The 18,911-nt window shown below is 32.6% G+C and overlaps 2 protein-coding genes across 13 annotated transcripts; one reads left to right on the top strand and one right to left on the bottom strand.

Moving 5' to 3' along the window:
* Positions 1–693: 693 nt before the first annotated feature.
* Positions 694–6,190, top strand: LOC129312360 (uncharacterized). 11 transcript variants are annotated; one of them, XM_054954922.1, is made up of 5 exons: positions 694–959; positions 3,143–3,271; positions 3,884–3,984; positions 4,124–4,450; positions 5,409–6,190. In XM_054954922.1, the coding sequence occupies exons 4-5, from the start codon at positions 4,173–4,175 to the stop codon at positions 5,995–5,997; spliced, it is 867 nt and encodes a 288-aa protein (XP_054810897.1). In that variant the 5' UTR covers positions 694–959; positions 3,143–3,271; positions 3,884–3,984; positions 4,124–4,172; the 3' UTR covers positions 5,998–6,190. The 11 variants fall into 11 exon arrangements, with proteins under 11 accessions (XP_054810897.1, XP_054810900.1, XP_054810906.1 ...); XM_054954925.1 differs by lacking the exon at positions 3,143–3,271 and having other exon boundaries at positions 3,902–3,984; XM_054954929.1 differs by lacking the exon at positions 694–959 and having other exon boundaries at positions 3,021–3,271; positions 3,946–3,984.
* An 897-nt stretch (positions 6,191–7,087) lies between these two features.
* Positions 7,088–10,961, bottom strand: LOC129312497 (DEAD-box ATP-dependent RNA helicase 47, mitochondrial). Of its 2 annotated transcripts, none has more exons than XM_054955141.1 (2): positions 10,852–10,961; positions 7,088–9,165 (listed from the first exon to the last, which is right to left on the bottom strand). In XM_054955141.1, exon 2 carries the CDS (start codon positions 9,070–9,072, stop codon positions 7,384–7,386), a length of 1,689 nt encoding a protein of 562 aa, XP_054811116.1. In that variant the 5' UTR covers positions 9,073–9,165; positions 10,852–10,961; the 3' UTR covers positions 7,088–7,383. The 2 variants fall into 2 exon arrangements, with proteins under 2 accessions (XP_054811116.1, XP_054811118.1); XM_054955143.1 differs by having other exon boundaries at positions 7,088–9,168; positions 10,852–10,953.
* Between the last annotated feature and the right edge of the window lie 7,950 nt (positions 10,962–18,911).

The raw sequence follows: 18,911 nt of genomic DNA, 5'->3' as shown, positions 1-18,911 counted from the left end.
GTTTTTAGGTGGCTTTAGTAGTTCAGTGGTGAACTATTTTTCGTAACACCTTAATTTTTTACTAAAATTTTATTAAGTTAAGGTCTTAATTTTAAGAAATATATTAAATATTTTAAATTTTTAATTCAATATATAAAAAACTACTTTATTTATGGCTTATAATATAAGTTACTTATTATTATATAACTACACGAAAGAAATTTTTTTAAAAAATAGAAAAATTAATTTTTTTAATCTTTCAACTTTTAACTCACATATAACTCAATTCCTCAATTATGACTCGCTGCGACTCAATCTCTCAACTATAATTCACTGCGACTCAATTCCTCTACTTTTGATTCACCTATAATTCGATCCTTATTTTTTAATTTTTTTTAAATTTTTTTATCAAATAAGAGGAATAAAAAAATGTTTATATATTATTTTAAAATACTCTCTTCTTACTCATTGACGTGAGATATAAACTAACATGAAAAAAATTAATAAAAGTTAAGGGACTAATTTGTAAGTGATTCAAAAATTGAGAAACTAAGTCATAAGCAAGTTATAATTAAGAATTAAATCATAATGAGTCATAATTAAGAGATTGAGTTATAAGTAACTTTAAAGTTAGAGGATTAAAAAATTAATTTTTTTTAAAAAAATTTATAATCCTAAAATTCTAAATGTTGCCAGTTGCCCTAGCACTAGCAATCGAACGTGAACGCTCTACCTCTCCCCTGTCGAAAGCCTCTACTCCATCACTCATTCACTCGTCCCTCTCCCTCTCCCCTGCCAAACCCCTCTCGCTCAGATTCTCTTCTTTCTTCTGTAGTCGACCGAACGCATCTCTGAGGCCCGAGCTCACCCTCTCGTCATCCGCGCTCGCGAGCGCTCTCCATTCTCCAAGAGTTCAGATTGAACTGTTGAAGTCGGCTGCTTGGCTAGGCACCTCCGTCTAACTACGACGGCGAGAAGCGGTATCCGCTCTTTCTTAATTTCTCAACATCGTTTTTGCATTCTCCTTTGTGTTGCTTGTATTTCTTCACTTCTGCCCTCTATTTTGCTTGTTTTCTGATATTTCTTCGAGATAAAATTAAAAATCCAAAAAAAAAAAATTGCTCTTTCAATTTGTCAGTGCCCCCGTCCCTCTGCTTTCATTTTCCTAGAGTTGGACTCCTTTCTTGTCTTGTTGACGTTGTTTTCCTGTTTTCCTTTTCATTTATAGACCTTCAAATTGCATAGATTCGCATCTCTGTTACTGTAAGTTGAAAATATACACTTATGCCATGTATATTATCTGTCAGTGTTTAATTGATCTCTTTACACTGTTCAGTTTTTGTTTCAACTTTTATATTTGTATTTTTATCTACCATGAGTACTCCTTGATCGCTCCAAGCTTTTACCTGGTGAAAGTTTTCAACATCAATTTTTAGTTAAAATTTAATTTATTTATATATAGTTATAATTTATTTATATATGTTTCTTCATACTGCTCCATCTACCCATATATAACTATAATTTACAATTTAATTTCCCTGCTTATTATGAGTCTGCTTAGTTATGTATAGTGATTTTATCATTTCAATTTTTATTTGTTTAAATTTAAATTTTTAATTTAAGATGATGGATGGTGGCTCTGAAAATAATGACACACCTACACCTACGCCGACCCTCATGCCCATTTCAAATAGCTTCTTTGCTCACAATGCTAATGTTAATATTCGTGAATTTTTTTTTCATTTTAAATAATATGTTTATGCTTATATAAGAATTTAATTAATAATTTTTAAACATATATTATTTAAAATATATTAATTTATTATTGATTGGTTTGATCTTCGGAACTGTGAACTATTATTTCGGCTGATTTGATTTTTAGAACCTTAATAAAATAATCTTTTTATTGTAAAATTTATTAATACAAAAGTTTTTGAGAATTTTAATGAAATTATAATATTTTGAGAAATTACATTATCATTTGTTTAATCGAAAGATTTTGTTGTCATTTTTTTTAATTTTAAATTACTCTTGTAATTTTTGTTTTGCACATTATAAAGTTACCATAATGCCCTTGTTCAGAAATAAAACATCATATTTAGCTTTGTGCAAATGGTTAGAATTTTAATGGATTGGGTTGGCCAATTTATCAAGATAAATGGGTTGAAAAAACCAATCCCAGCCTGTAAAATGCAACATTATTTTTTAAAAAAATGATTTAAAATTTATAATAAATAACACACACAAATTAAATCACCCCTATCTAAATCTAATTAGATAAATCTCACACAATATTTTTCCCAACATTTATCTACATCTAAAAGGCCTCTTGTGCATTGTAGGAAAGTCACGGTACTTCAAAAAAATTTAAAATCCAAACTTTTTTTTTTTGACTTAGATGTTTCACTAAAAGTAAATTTGATTAATAGAAATGGTTATAAAATTGATAAAAGAAAAAGAATTAGAATTAAAAATATTTTTGGTATAACAAAAAATTTAAATGTAATTTTAATATTATTTATATTTACTTTTTATGGATTTAGAATAAAATAGAAAAATGAAGGCAAAATATTTAAAAAAATTATTAAATTTTTATTATTAATTATCTTTTCATTTAGGTGTATTATCTGTTTTATCGAGAAAGAAAATTTGAATATAAGTTTATATTATTTTTTTAATGAATTATTATTTGTGATTTCAATCAATAAATATTATGAAATTAATAAATAATATATATTTAAAATATTTTTATAGAAATTAATAAATTATCAATTTATAAATTATAATAAAAATTTTATTTATAAATTATAAGAAAAATTTATATTTTTTTAATGTAATGAACATATTTAAAAATTATAATAAATTTAAAAATATTATTATTATTATTATAAATTTATATGAAAATATATTATAATTGAAAAATAATTTTATAGATTGAGCACACTCAATTTGTTTTAATAACGGACAAATTTTTTCAATCCAACTGGTTAACATTGACAGTTAAACAGGTTAGCATGTGAGTTTCAGCTTTTAGCTCTCACCCGTTCCCGTATTCTGCAGCTGCTGGGGGAGAGAGTTTTTGGCCTTTTTTAATTATTTTTTTTATTTTTTATTCTTTTTCCAAATCCCTCGCTTGACTCACGTCGTTCTGTCTCTGGGCCAGTGACACTCCATTGCTGCCGTCGTTCCATCCGCTCCGGCCTATCGCTGTCTCTGACCCAGTCACTGTCGCTCGTCCATAATCAGTCCCGGCCGTGTCTTCAGTCGCTCTGTCTCTCCTCCGTCGAGCGAGGTAATATTCTCCTCCCTCGTCTGCGTGTCCTAAAATTTATATAGCGGTACCCTTATCCTATAATTTTTTAAAATTGCCGTATCCACCGATCATGCGGTACCGTATCCGATGCTTGTACCCGCATCGGTGCTTCATTTCGAACTTCGAGTACTTCTTCCTCGCCGCCATCCTTCCCTTTCGTCGCCGTTATGTGAGTGGATGAGCGAGTTTTCCGGTCGTCGCTGCTGGAGGTTGTTGTTCGCCTCGATTTCCTCTTCTCCCTCCTTGTTCTGTCAACGCCGCACTGTGTGTGAATAGAGCTTCGATCCTTCCAAGTCCACTCGCTTCTGCCGCAAGAATGGAGGACTGAACCTCCTCCCTTCGACGTTGTTGTGAGAGGGATTCTTGATTCAACAACTCTCTTTTACTTCCTCCTTGTTTGTTTAGTGTGAGGTATTCCCAAATTATTTTTTTCCTTTGTGGTTACTGATGGTTGTGAGAAAAGAAAGGAATTAGCACGTTACTTGAAAATATTAGACTAGGATATTCATTTTGATTGAGGTATTTCTCTATAGTTATCTCAATAGTGAATTGCAGCAAGAAGTTAATTAGTATAAGCATCTTATTTGCAAGTCTCTTGGTCTGCCTCAGCCACTGTTACTCTGGTCTTCACTCTTCATCTCTTCTCATTGTAGCGAGGGGTTCAGGTCTTCATAAATTGTGGGCAATCCCAGGTGAGTTGTTGTTTCTTGTCGTAGTTGATGGAGATGATTCTATTATTAGCAGCGTTAGCTTAATAGCTGTCGTATTAATATGACCTAAACATTTCTCTCCAAAATTGTTTTTTAAAATTGGTTCTTGATCGCATGGTAGGTGCTTGGTGAAATACCTAATTAGAACGAAGTGAGAGCTTAAGCTAAACATGGGAAAGAAGGGAGGAGCAAAAAGATTGCCGAATTCAACATCTGGGCCTCATACTCCGATATCATTGAGGGAAGAAGCCACTGGGAAGTTGCATAAGAAGACAGGCTCAAATGTCAAGTCAATGTTGAAGCTTGATCATTTGAAAAACCTGGCCGTATGGGCTAGTCGTGAGGTTTCTATACCATCTTTGGGTGCCTTCTATGGGCAATGTTTAGCTAGTGCTGAGGAGGCCATGGGCGTACCACCACTTGATCCTTCTTTAGTAACTTGTGAAAGGTATGCTTTTCCCTTTGTTTTTCCCATATTCTTTCTACTTGCATAATTGTTTCTCTCTGATCCTTATTATCACTGTGTTTCTTATGCTTTTATTTGCTTCGGAAAACATCAATGGAAATTGTAACATGAGTACATGTCAACATGTGATCCATGTATTATATGTTGTATTGTTGTAAGTCTGAATTTTCAAGTTAATTATGTAATCTTGTCAAGCAAAGTGTTGTCACTGTACTAAGATTTCTCCTGTCCCCTGTGTGTACCTGGATATAATTTGATAAAAATAAACGTGGTATTGGCAAAAAGCTGTTATTTCAACTTTAACCATGATTTATTCCCTTTGCATTCTGTTCTTATCAAACATTGATGCTTGGCATCCATGTGATGCATTCTGGAAGCTTTTGTTTTTTTGTTTTCTTGTTAAAGATATAATTTAGGAAAGACACAATTATGGTTTTTTATAGTTTCATTGGATTTTGTTTTTAGTTCCTATATTTTTTTTTTTTTGGTGTTTTCAATCCTTATAGGGACTAAAAATGCTGAAATTATAGAAATCTGAGTAATAAATAACACCTAATTTTGTTGAAACTATAAGGATTGAAAACACTGAAAAAATTACGAGAACTAAGAATAAAATCTGATGAAACTATAAGGATTGATTATTGTGTTTTCCCTGTAATTTAATACCTATCAAACCAAGGAACTTGAGATAATCTTGAAGTCTGTACACTTTTTAAGTGTCAGCAGGCTAACAATAACTTTCAGTTATTGTTTACGTTGCTAACTATATTAGACAAAAATCTAGTTTGGATGATTTTTAAATTAGTTGGAATATCTAATTGTGCTTACCACTTAAGCTATGTTAAGTCCACTCACTAATTGTAATGGTAATTGTGAATTTTATAATAGCCACTTTAAAGTGTGTATAGCCATCATGATCATCATTTGACTGCTTTTACAGATGTGAAATTGTTCTACATCCAGGCTTTAACTGTACCATACGGATTGAGAAGAGAAGAACCAAGGGCAAACATGGACGTAAGAAGTTTGGTAATGACAGTCAAAATAGTGTGGCATACAAGTGCCATTACTGTTCACATCAGAATCTGAAGAAAGGGACCTTTAAAGGACATATGAAGGTGATATGCCCGCCAAAAGAGAAATCACCGAAGCAATCAAAACCTCGACAAGCCCTGTCACACGAATCTGGCAAATCAGAGGAAGAAATAATGAACAAAGATGAAGCCAATGACACAAATCACTCTGCTTCACGAGTTGCAGCCATAGATGTTGCCACAATACATGGTCCAGCAACGCCACCAGTTCCAAGTCTTACTACGGCATTGGAGGGAAGTAAAAGAAAGAGAAATGGGTTGGGGTCTAATAAAGCGTCTGAACTTGCAAGCATGTCTGCACAAAAAGATGCCGGAAAAGCAACAAACACATCAAGCAAAAGAAGAAGAAAATCTTGGACTAGTTTGAAAGAAATTGCTCAGAGCAGTGAGCATAATAGCAGCATTGCTAACTTATCTATTCCATTCATCTTTTAAATGGGAAAATGCTTCTTATATTGGAACAGGTAGCAATTTGAAATTTGTTTCTTTTTTTTTTTTTTCTTGACGTTTCTATGGATTATGCCGGAACGTCTTTCCAATGTCTTTCTTCTAAACGTGAAGAGAGAGGTTCAAGGGACTGTGTGGATTTCTGTTGGATAAAATTGATTTTGAAAAAAAAGTTACTTAATATGATTGATTTTGATTATAATTAATTGTGTTATGAGGTGAATTTCTTTTTCTATTATTTTCTGAAATTAATTTTAATAAAATTGAAGATGTCGGGATGATTTTAATCAAAATTAATTTAACATGTGCAAATTATTTTAAAAGATGTTGTTTTTTATAATGCAAGTACAGTTGAAGTGTGTATAATATTATTCAATTAGTTGAATACTATCTAACAAATAAATTATGTAGAATAATGATCAATTTCATATTTATATAATTATTTAACATATATATTGATTAATAATAGAAATTTAAATTATATTATATTGTAATATTAATAGTTTAATCTATATAAAAAATAAAGCAATATATCTTAGCTTAATTAAATTTAATAAAAGAAAAATATATTCTTACAGACTAGACACAAGGACTGTATGAGATTGAGATTGATGGAGGCACTTAAATATTTACCTGTATCAAATATGCATACGAATAAAGCATGATTTTATTTTTTTTTGGGCTGGTTATGCTAACCCTAGACCAACAGCTTAGATTTGTTCCTTGTTGAATGTAGAAGAGAAAGACCATTAGTGGGTGTAAACATTCATGCACTGGTTATGTGGGGGGAAAAAACACCAACAAATAACCCTGTTAAAAAAAAACCAAAAAAAAATATTCTTGAAACTTCCAAGCTTTTTTTAAGGGTGGAAAAACTAATGCCTCCCACAAAAAATTACATTATTTCCCATGACACGTCCTAAAGGCAAAGTGACAGTCCTGGAAACAGGGTAATTCATGCCAATTATTGCCTCCGTTTCATTTTACATGTAGCAACTAGTTATCAATATCAGCCACTAGAGCTAAAGAGCTTACAGGCCTAAATTTGAATTGAAATATCCACTAACATTTTAGCTAATTGAATCCAAGTTGTAGGGATCTTCAATTGACATGAGCTAGCCTGTCTACACATACTTCTTAATATCGCTTTACAATTGCAAACTACAAGATGCTTCGCTAATGGGTACTCATCTAGCAGTCCAAGGTTAACACACCATGTCAGAAGCTCTGACATAAAAAACAAAAAAGAAAGAAAGATAGACACCAGATTGCTATCAAAAGAAAGAAACCTGATGGTACAAAATGAGGCGGCCATTGGAACTATATTATATTGTCAACCAAAGTCACAAACATTTAAAAAAAAAAAAAAAAGCCTCATCTCATAGCATTTAACATTTTTTCTTCTTCTTTAACAAGTAGCTTTCCCTCCACAAAATCACAGCACGCTATTGGCATCCCAAGCTGCTTTTGCAGTTTCTTCACAACAAACACTTCTGGCTCTTCACAGATTGAAAGCACTGTACCAGACCTCCCGAGCCGCCCTGTCCTGCCAGCTCGGTGTGCATAGTGAATCGAGTCTGTGGGTAAGTCCAGATTAACCACGAGATCACACTCTGCCACATCCAATCCCCGTGCTGATAATTCATTGGTCACAAGCACTCTCACCTCACCATTCTTGAACTTTTTCAGAGTTGTTGACCGAGCAAGTTTCCCAAGATCCCCATGTAACTCTGCAGCTTTCATCCCACGTGCCTCTAGCTTGAAGACAACATCCTTAAGTTGCTTGATTTGGTTCATGAAAGCTATAACAAATTTGGCATCTAGCGCATGAATACACCTTCTCAAGGTATCAACTTTATGCTGTAACTTTGTGACACAATAATAGTGTTTTAATGCAGGAGGTAGACTCTCTGCTGCCTGCGTAAGGGTCGTAGAGTTAGAATTAGAGCTAGGCGCAGATCCTGATAAATTGACAGGTTTGGAAGGAGAAATGGTTTCAAGCAGGCCAACTTTATTGGCTTGGACAAGAAGGGGTTCATGCCCCCAGCTCCGGGCTGCCCTGACAACAGAAAATGGAACCGTTGCAGACACCATAATTGTTTGACGCTCTGATCGTCTAGGAACTGTACTATTTTGTGCGCGTGGGTCAGCACCTGATCTTCTCCCAACATGTTCTAGTATCCGGTGCAAATCCTCCCGAAAGTTAAATGACAAGAGTTCATCAACTTCATCTAGGACCAGGTAACGACAGCCATGAGTGTGAAGTTTCCCGGCTGCACTGAGCTCTGCTATTCTACCAGGTGTGCCAACAACAATGGCAGGTTTATTTTTCTTGAGAGCTTCTTCCTGCCTGGATCTATTTGCACCTCCCACAAGCTGTTGAACCGCCTTTTTGTTAGCAAGTCCAAGTATCTTCTCAAACTCCCTCACTATTTGCATACCCAGCTCCCTAGAAGGAGCAACAACTACAGCTTCTATTCCCATTTTCCTTCCAGGCTCACCATCACTGTTGCTTTCAGAAGTCTTGTTCCTCAATGGGCCAACATTAGATAGTATGGGGAGAAGATAAGCCAATGTTTTCCCTGATCCTGTGTAAGATTGAATTATGACATCATGATTATTCAAAATTGTAGGAATTGCTGCAGACTGCACTTCAGTTGGAACCGTGAAGCCTTCATTTTCTAATCTCTCAAGCAACAAATGAGGGAGGCCAAGTTCAGAAAAAGACTTAGCCGCAAACGGAGCAGACTCTATCTGCTGCTTCTTTGTGGCTCCAACTGCTTTAATGTCATTGATACGAATGGTCTTTGCTCTGCTCTTTGAGGATATAGAGGAGGAACCCGATTGCTTCAGTTTATTGGCTTTGTTATTCTTCCTAGTGTCATTTTCATTATTCAAACCGATGCTTAATGGAGTAAGCAGAGCATGTTGGGGCTCTATCTGACTTAGAGGACGGACACCACTATGCAAACAAGCTGTCCTAGAAGCAGGCAAGAAGAACCTTTGCAAGGGCAGTGTCTCTCCAACTAGCAGAACCAACCGTGCAGAGAACAACGCTGGCATCACTTTTACATAAATTATATCTTCTTTCTTCTTTTAATAGGAGAACAAAAATATGACTTCCAAAAGCCTTGAAAAGAAAAATCCCATGTCAAGCTGCTACATCAAGAGAGCATGAAAAGATAGAATCAGACATTGCATTTAGAAAATACTCCTGACTAAGACATAAATTGACAAACCATGCCTTTGATTGGCACTAGTTATACAAACAAAAGTAATATATCATCAAAATTCAAGAAAATCAGTAGCTCAAAGAACTTTGGTATCCATATATTTAAAAATATCAATCCTTTGCAAGCCAACAACAATGGAAAAATTGTAAATCAACAATCCAAGTCACATCTTCCTTAGACAAGGCAAACTTCCCCAAATGGTATATATAGTAGGACCTTAATCCTCTAGTATAATGTCAAGTCCCTAGTTCCTATCAGAAGAATATCTTAGTTATTGTTTTCTTCAAACTAATCATTACTATTGATGTCCCAATATCTTGCATTAGTTGATTATTTTCAAGATTTTTTTTTATCAAACTCATTAATTAAGAGATTGTGGTTTAATCATTTAATATAATCATTGGCAACTATATATACATGTCAGAGAGTATAAACACATGACAATTTTAACTTGAAGAACAAAAATTCCTTATCCTAAAATGTTAAAAAACAACAATAACAACAAGAAACATGCACTGGTTTCTTACCGTATGCACTGCTAAAACATATTCATTTTCCAAGGCCATCTAACAAAGCCAGTGAACAAGCATAAAGCATATCAATAAATGAGCCAAATTAATCACAGATTCACGCATAGTATAAACACAATGCCATACAAAAAACCTGCACATATACTTGTGCAATAAAACAAAGAAAAAAAAATATGCACATATACACGCATAGCAGGAACACAGTAATCACAAATTAGAATTTTTTTAATGCTGAATTCTACTAAGTGCCAATTAATTGATAGTAAATTAGACTGTTGGCTAGAATTGGTTACATTTCTGTTAGAATTCCTGCAAAGTGCATAATGTGGCTCTGAGAGTAGGAATAAATATCGTGTATCCAATACTGCATGTCAAAATCGGGGTTTCAAAATGCGGTACCATCATGTCACAAGCAAAGGGACTTTCTTTCTCGGATAAATGTTTAACAGGGTTGACCATTCTCTGAGCTTTTAAATATCCTATTCAAATGAAGCACCCTTCCAAAAGCAATATTTGTTGTGGTGTATTGACTCATACTTTTATTTCCTGTTATTATATTTTTAATCTTACCAAGCAAGACAGCAGCGAATACCCCAGCAAGAACAGATGTTTTATTTGTTGAAACAAAAACACCTTTAATCACTTAGATAATGAGAAGTGGAAAGAGAAGGAATATTCAAATGAAGGGATTCAAGAACATAGTGATGATTAGCCTATGCCTGCTATTCTGAAAGCTAATAATATTACCTCAGAATCAGATACACCAAAAGCAGCGCACTTCTAATGGAAAGGGTAGATAAATAACATGCCAGGAAAGGAAACCTCTAACCAGGGGGGGGGGGGGGAAGAAAAAAGAAAAAAGAAAATAGCCAAGCTTGAGAAATAATCATATCCATAGACACCATTCAATACTTAACATCAGACAAATATGCATCCACTTGAGAAATAAAGAAAATAACCAAGCTTGGCGGAAAACGAGTAAGAACAGAAATGGGTCAGTGAATAAAATAACAGGTGACACTTGACAGAAAACAAGGGTTCAGCGATGACGACAGCGAGAGGAACATGGGGAAACTTACCGGAGAACGCTTGACGGAAACACAATGGCAGGATGGGGACGGCTAAACGACGCACGGCGAGGGCACACCGAGGGAGAGTCTGGATGGATAAAGAGTGAAGCCAATGGTGTTTTATCTATTTAGCTCAAATATACAAAATTACCCTAAACGTTAAAGCAATTGCATAAAAAACCCTTACTTTCAAACATTTTAAATTAACATTTCTAACTTTTTATTGTTTTTAAGACCCTTATAGTTAATAATTTTGTTATTTTATTAAGAAAATTTGTCATGTCATGTTAATGAGATACACTCATACAAATGACATTTGACATAAAAAAATTAATTATTTTTTAACAACATAACAAGGAGTAAAATTATAGTTTTCACTTTTACACTAATATTATCTTAATATTACTCTCATTGTTTAGTGTTTAATGTAATCAAGTTGCTTTTTATTGTGTTCATGTGCCAGACTACAGATGCCATTATTACCAATAAGTGCAAATTAGTCCCAAAAAAAAAAAAGATTTAGCTCCACTTCAAGATATCTCAATCAGGAAAAAATAATAATAATTTAGCACCACTTTGAGATGTCTCAATTAGGGATTCAAAATGAGATGGAGCATTTCCTCTACCCTCGCTCCAATTCACCACAAATCAAATGTAAATTGTTAAGGGATTCATTTTTCATTTTAAAAATATATTATATTCTTCCATTAGAAATTATCATATCCAAATGCATGTTGTCATTGTCTATTATCACTTGCTACCACCAACCTCCATCGCTAGTTGCCATTAGTGATCATCATCCATTCTCATTGATCATTGAGATTAATTATCACTATTGACTACCATCCCATCACTACAAGCTACTTTCGGTAACCGTCTCTAACTATTATTGACTTGTTACAATTGGCCATTGCTATCACCACTAATTATCATCAATCATTGCTGATGGTGGTGGTTGGTAAGCATTGGTAGCTATAGGTGCTTAGTGATTAATAGTGGTCGATGGCAATGATAATGGGGCAATGGAAGGCAACAATGATCAGTGATGATCAATGGAAAGTACATGTTTTAAAAAGAGGTTTTAAATTAATTTGTTAAAGTCTAAAAGTTTTAAAATTAATATATCAATCAAATTTTTACTTTATTTTTTTTAAAAATAATTTTTAATAATTTATTTATAAGTTAGCTTTTAAAAATAAAAATTCAAAATTATATCAAACAAGTCTTAAGTTAATTCATCAGTCATAATTGTTATCATTTGTCCATGACGTAGTTTCCTTCTCAAATGTTGTTAGGTCATGGAAATGGAAACGGTGAGCTTGTATTTCCCAATGATGGAGCCACGTATGCTTGGGTGAAATAAACTACAAATAAGTAATATAGATTTTGTTATTTTATCCTCACTAGTCACAAAATTTTGTACCCCTAAAGATCTAGATCCTTTTATTTTTCAGTGAATATTTTATCTTAAGCCCTATTTTAAGTCCACTAAATCCGAAATTGTGATATGATATTTATAAAAGAATATACTCATGTATTTTTTTTTTAAGTTTATGTTGAATTATTATATATATTTATAATTTTTTATATATAAGTAATATCATAATTTAGTGACTTATATGGAAAGAAATATTTTTAATAACATTTTGACAATAAGTGAGGGACAATTATGAAATATATGAATCTTTTTTTAAAAAAAATTAATTAACACCCCATGATACAAGGTTTTGGCTCCACCACTGGTACCTCTTTTTCAACAATTAAAGATTTATCTTCTAAATTATAGATAGATGTGTAAGAATACGTCTGGAAACAAATTGGGTTCAGGCATTGAGTTTCAAAGATATGCATCCACATTCGGTGCTTATCATTGTGTTGTGCACCGAATGCTCATTAGGACCAAGAGCAATCCTGGCCCTCTATTTTAATCCAAATTGATCCTTCTTGTTCATTTAAATTAATTTTTAGATATTTTTAATATTATATTTGTTAAAATAAAAAATATAAAAAATTAATATTAAATCTTGACTATTTAGAGTACATGTAAATAGTTAATTTGTAAAATTTATAAATTTTTTAATACTAAATTAGATCATTTAGATTATATCTGAATTGTTTACAGTCTATTTGGATAGTCAAACTATAAAGTTGTAAAATTTTTTATTATTAAATTAGACTGCTAGATTAAATCTGTACTGGCTAGATTGGTAACAAATAGATTTTTTTAAAAACTTTATAATTTTGTATATTTTTATATTAATAAATATAATATTAAAAATATTTAAAAATTAATTTAAATAAACAATAGGGATCAATTTGGATTGAAATAGAGGGTCAGGAGTGATGAGAAAAGATATGGAAGCTTTGCTGCAATGTTTTTACAACATCTTAACATGAATTTTGGCATTTCTCAATCTTAACAATATTCCTTTGAAGAATATTTTTGGACACTTGCCTTTGTAGGTCAACTTTATTTTAACTAGTATGCATTGAATCAGCTTTTAGAATTGGCATAAAGGAGCGCAATAATGAGTCATTGTTGGAATATTTGTAAATTAGCATTAATTAATTTGTAATCCCCAACCAAAATATTAAATAATCTTTACATTATATTAAGCATCGTTTTGGAATAGATTGACTCTAATTGAATATCCCATAATATGCTGGAATATTCAATTTGAGTATACTAAAAGAGACTCGAACTCACAAAACAAATATGTTTTCAATGATCCTCTTTATGCTGATAGGAGCATTTTTGGTCATTGTAATTTATGACAAGCAGTTTAAGTGGCTTTTGTCTCGGCAATTGTACGCTTGCCATCAGTTTGTGTTTCCATTGAATTGTTCTCTCTTCAAGTAGCATATTTTCTCCTCACCAGATTCAAATCTGGAACTTCTATAAACCAGATTAGGGTTTTGAAATTGATCATGTACTATCAATTGCAGTATTGCATGGGCATAGCTTTTGGGTTTTTAAATTGATCATGTACTATCAATTGCAGTATTGCATGGGCGAATTGAGGAAAGTAAGCACACACTAGCTCTTTGGTTGTTTTGGTTTTTCACGTGTAATTATAATATAAATTAGAAAGAATAGAATGCTGACTTCTACGTTGCATGAGTGATATGGTGTATCCTAAATTGTTAGCTCGTGTGTTGTATGCCAGTATTTATGTTTCTAATTTTCTGATTAATTTAGTTTATCCTGTTTATACTCCCAAAAAAAATTCTCAAGCCAGAGACTTTTATTTATTTATTTTTTTTTGGAGGAAAATCAAACTAATATATATTGAAAAGTAGCAAAGTCTAAATATTTACAAGCAAATGTCATATCCTTTTAACTGAGTTAAAAAGCCATGGTGAAAAACTACAAATATAAAAAAATAGGTCTGCATCAATAATGTTGAAACTATATTGTTGGAATTGCATGAGCAGCCCCATAAATATCTTTAGTGATAGGATGATAGGATCAGGAGTTTGCCTTTTGATTGATGCATAGCCAACAAAGTCTTTCTTGACGCAGTAGATGTTAATCTTCTCCTTGGTGGCATCATGGGTTGAGCAATAATTAATGATCCACCAAAGCCCAGCTCGCAGGCATAAACTCGAAAAGATATTTGTATCTTCAGAAGACTTCTTAAAAGTTAAACCATTCAGAACAGATGAATCTTTTAGCACAGCGACCTTGCAAAAAATTTGTTTCTTTGCTTTGATCTTATGCATTAAGATTGACCATTGAGCCAAGATAGTGTTGGCCGAAGAGATTCTGGGAATGACTGATGATGTTGTCTACTCTTGCCATTAACACATGTGCTAAAAGATTAACCGCGCAGCATTATGCTAAAAACCATGATGAATGGAAGAGTTACGCTGGCTCCAAAGAATATTCAGCAGAATGCAGATTTTCCTTAATTCCTCTATACAATGTTCACGAAAAAGAGATGACAAAAAAGTTCAACAACCAATTATCAACAGAGGATCCTGCAAATCTAGAAGTATGGATATTTAAACATCCAAACCAAAGAGCCCGAGAAAAGTCACAGCCAGAGAAAACATGATCGAGTGTTTCCTCCTCCTCAAATTCGAAAGGACAAAGATTATTAGCCAAAAGATGATGCTCTCTTAAGATATCAGCAGTTGGGAGAACTTTATTTAGAAGTTTCCACAGTAGGAGTAAGTGGTTCACTGGCAAATTCAATTTCCAGAAACACTTCCAGAAAGGAAAATTTGCTATATGAGAATAAATAGCATGTCTGGATGATAGGATTACATATCCTTGCTTAACCGAATACTCACCAGAACAGTTATTACAAGCTGACCATGCAAGCTTGTCACAAGATTGGAGGAATTATAGAGGAATTTTCAGGATCATATAGAGAGTGAACACGATGTGAATCCCAATTTTTCTTTAGCCAACCATTAGAACTAGTAGCAATGAGATCACTAGCCTTCAGAGATGATAATGTATCTGGAGAGGTTGAGTTTTCCTTTATAATCCGTTGGTAGTATGGAGGCAATCAGAAGTTGTTTGAGTCATGCCAAAGGATACTGTCCTTAAAAACTATTCTGGTACACTGGTACGGCAGACCAACAGTTTCCTAAAATTAAACAAGCACGTCTTGCAAAACGCAAGGGCACGGAACAGTAAACACTAGCAAACTTAGAAAAAGAAGAAGAACATAGCAGAGGAGGAAAGAAAGTCTCGAAAGCTCAAGAGGCAAGTACACTATTCTATCTACATCCATGGCTATATATAGGCCGAAGGCAAAGATAAGAACGTTGGGCTCATAATCACTGGATTAAAGCCTCAGTCACACACACAAAATCCGTTTTGAAAAATGGTTTAACACCCAAAAACAGCCAAGGCTTAAATTCAAACTTCAAGCAGCGAAAATTTGAGGTTTTTCGGCAAGCTCATAAAAATAAATAAATTCTAATGCCTCTTGAACTCACACATAAAGGGTGAATTGATTGTTTTCAACTACAATTAACCTGAGTTGACTTATTTTATGTGCACAAGCTCACTTCTCTTTCAAACCCATTTTACTAACTCATTTCATTCCTTAGTATTTATACGTTAGGAGCACTCTTTATTTAGGCAATGTGGGACTTCTTTTGATACACAAACACAAATACCACAACATAATCATGGAGTTGGGCTTGTACCGTAAATGATGATGTGGAGAGACTGAGGCACCAGAGCCTTTTTGCCAAGATAACTTAGGAATAATAAGATCTACAGAAGCATAAATCCCTTGTCACATCCATGAAGCATTATATGGCTTCTTAATGATGACCAGAGAGTTAGAATCAACAAGTTTAGCTTTCAAAGCAGATCCAAGTAAAGAGCAATCATCAGCAAAAATTATTCTCCACAGTTGCTTGGCCAAGAGAGATTTATTAACTTTTGTAGTGGATCTAAGAACTATGCCCCCTTGATCAATTGGAGGAAAAAGAACTTTCTTATTTTTTTAAGTGCATTCTCCTAGATTGAATCGATTCCCCCCAGAAAAAAATTAGTACACATGGAGTCAATTTCATTACAAATGTATTTTGGCAGTTTAATGCAAGAGAGAATGTAAATGCATGAGGCAGACAAGACTGATTTAATTAAAGTGACCGTGAAGCTTGGGACAACAATCGACATCTCCAAGAATTGATCTTACTCCTGATAGAGTTAAGAATATAGGAGTAGATGACAGATTTATTCCTCTTAATGTCAACCCAGGTACCAAGATATTTTCCAAGTTCATTTGATGAAGCAACACCCAAATCAGCAGACATAGCAGAGACAAAATCAGACTTCACATTAGGACTACAAATGACAGATGATTTCCTAGTATTGACCACTTGTCCAGACCATCTGCAATATGTGTCAAGTACATCTTTAAGGCCCAAATAATAGTTAACTTCAAAGAAAACAGGGAATCATCTGCAAATGATAAATGTGATACAGGGGAAGCATTAGTGCAGATTTTAATTCCTTTCAACAGTCCAGATTCTTCATAATGGAAGATTAGAGTAGACAAAACATTAGCTGTCAAAATGTATAAATGAGGAGAAAGCAGATCTCCCTGTCTCAATCCACAGCAAGGAAGAATTGGAGCAGAGACATTGCCATTAAACCTCAGATAATATTGAACAGTGGCGATGCATTGCACGATGAGAATAATCTACTTTCTTGGAAAATTCATCTTGATCAATACCGCTTCAATAGAATTCCAGGATAGCCTGTCCAAGGCTTTCGAGAAGTCAACTTTCAAAGCTGTAATGTTTTTTCTATTCACATTAGAGGTATGAATTTGGTGTATTAGTTCCGCCACAAGCAAAATGTTGTCGGGTATATGGCAGTTAGGCAAGAAAGCACTTTGAAAAGTAGAGATGAGATTAGACATGGCATCTTTGATCCTAAGGCTGATTAATTTAGAGATTATTTTATAAGAAACATTGCAGAGACTAATGGGTCTCAGGTCACTCACAATTTGAACATTTAATCCCTTGGGAATAAGGATGATGTGAGTTTTGTTCATGCTTCTAAGCAAGAACTCAAGAGTTCCAGAAATGTCGTACCATATCAAGAAGATCATGTAAAAACATCTCAATCCATTAGGCCCAATAATATAAAGCTCATTATAAAGAGTCATTTAAATTTATAGAGCCCTAAGCCCAAATAGCTTTATTGTTTCATCTGTGTATTATTTTCTAATTTATTAATTTTTTTGTACAATTGTCACACACTCGAGAGATTAGGGTTTTCTATTCTCTCTATATGAGAAATAATATTTCTAAGGCTTTGTGTGCCTCTTTTTTGATATTGCCTTCTTTGTTTAAATTTATCTTGGTATTAGAGCTAAAGGTAGAGTCGGTAATTCGGGCAAGCTGGGCTTATTCAGATCAAGCTTAAACAATCCTAACCCTTCTAAAAAGTTCATATAACCAAGCTCAACCCTAACACCTTCAGGCTTATTCGGGCTGGCCCGAATACCCGAAACTTTTGAAAAATATATTTTATTTTTTGAACTAATTTTATTTTTAAAATAATTCTGTTAAGTATAAAATATATTTTTAACTTTAAAAGAATGAAATAAAAATTAGTAACTTATCAACTTTGTACTTAAGTAGCTCTGTTATTATTTTATTGTATTATGTATAATTTATTCATAAATGTTTTCATTGTTTGTAAATGAATATCTTAATTGTTTAAATATTGCTCGTATCATGGTCATATATAAATATTTTATATATTTTAATTAAATTAATTTATTTTAATTATGATTATGTTAATCTCAATTCAATCATAGTTAAACCATTAATTTAAAATTATTGCCCTAATTAGTTTAAAGTTTTTAATAAATTTTTGATAAATTGTACTTTTTTTAAGAATATGAGAAAAATAGCCATTATAATATGAGAAAAATAGCATTATTATATTATATAAAATAAAATTATTTAATTATGAGTAAAATACTATTTTTTAGAATTATTTTTTTAAACTTTTTATTGTTTAACCCCTACATACATGAGGTATTTATTCTAATTTATTCTTAATTTTTAACTAAATCTGGTGTGGACAATAACTAAATAATTATCTAAGAATATTATTCTATCTGTTATGTTTATCTAATAGTAGAATTAAAAATTCGTACATGCCTAAATTTTATTTTAAAAATTATTTTTACTTTAGAATTAATTATCATATTTTATAAAAATTATAAAATATATTTTTTGGATACACAAATGATGTATGGGATTCAACTTTTTTTAAAAAAAATTGGGTCTTAAAATATAAAAATTAATATTAAAATATATTTTACATATTATTTTGAGATATTTTATTGATTAAAAATAATAAAAAATATGAAAATATAAATATATTTAATTTTTTAAAAAAATAACTATAGTAATACACTCAAATATATGGTATTCTAATATAAAATGACATAAAACTTAAAAAATTAATTAATATTTATTATATTTTATATATTTTAAAAAGATTTATTTTTTTATTTGGGTATTTGGGCCAAACCTAAACCCTTGTTCGGGCTTGGCTTAAATTTTTTCGGGCCTAT

This window comes from Prosopis cineraria, unplaced genomic scaffold, assembly GCF_029017545.1.
Source record: "Prosopis cineraria cultivar Desert tree isolate PC_DT_omini unplaced genomic scaffold, ASM2901754v1 PC6, whole genome shotgun sequence".
NCBI classification, from domain to species: Eukaryota; Viridiplantae; Streptophyta; class Magnoliopsida; order Fabales; family Fabaceae; genus Prosopis; species Prosopis cineraria.
The sequence above is the reverse complement of the archived record's forward strand: the minus strand, read 5'-3'. Positions and strand labels throughout refer to the sequence as shown.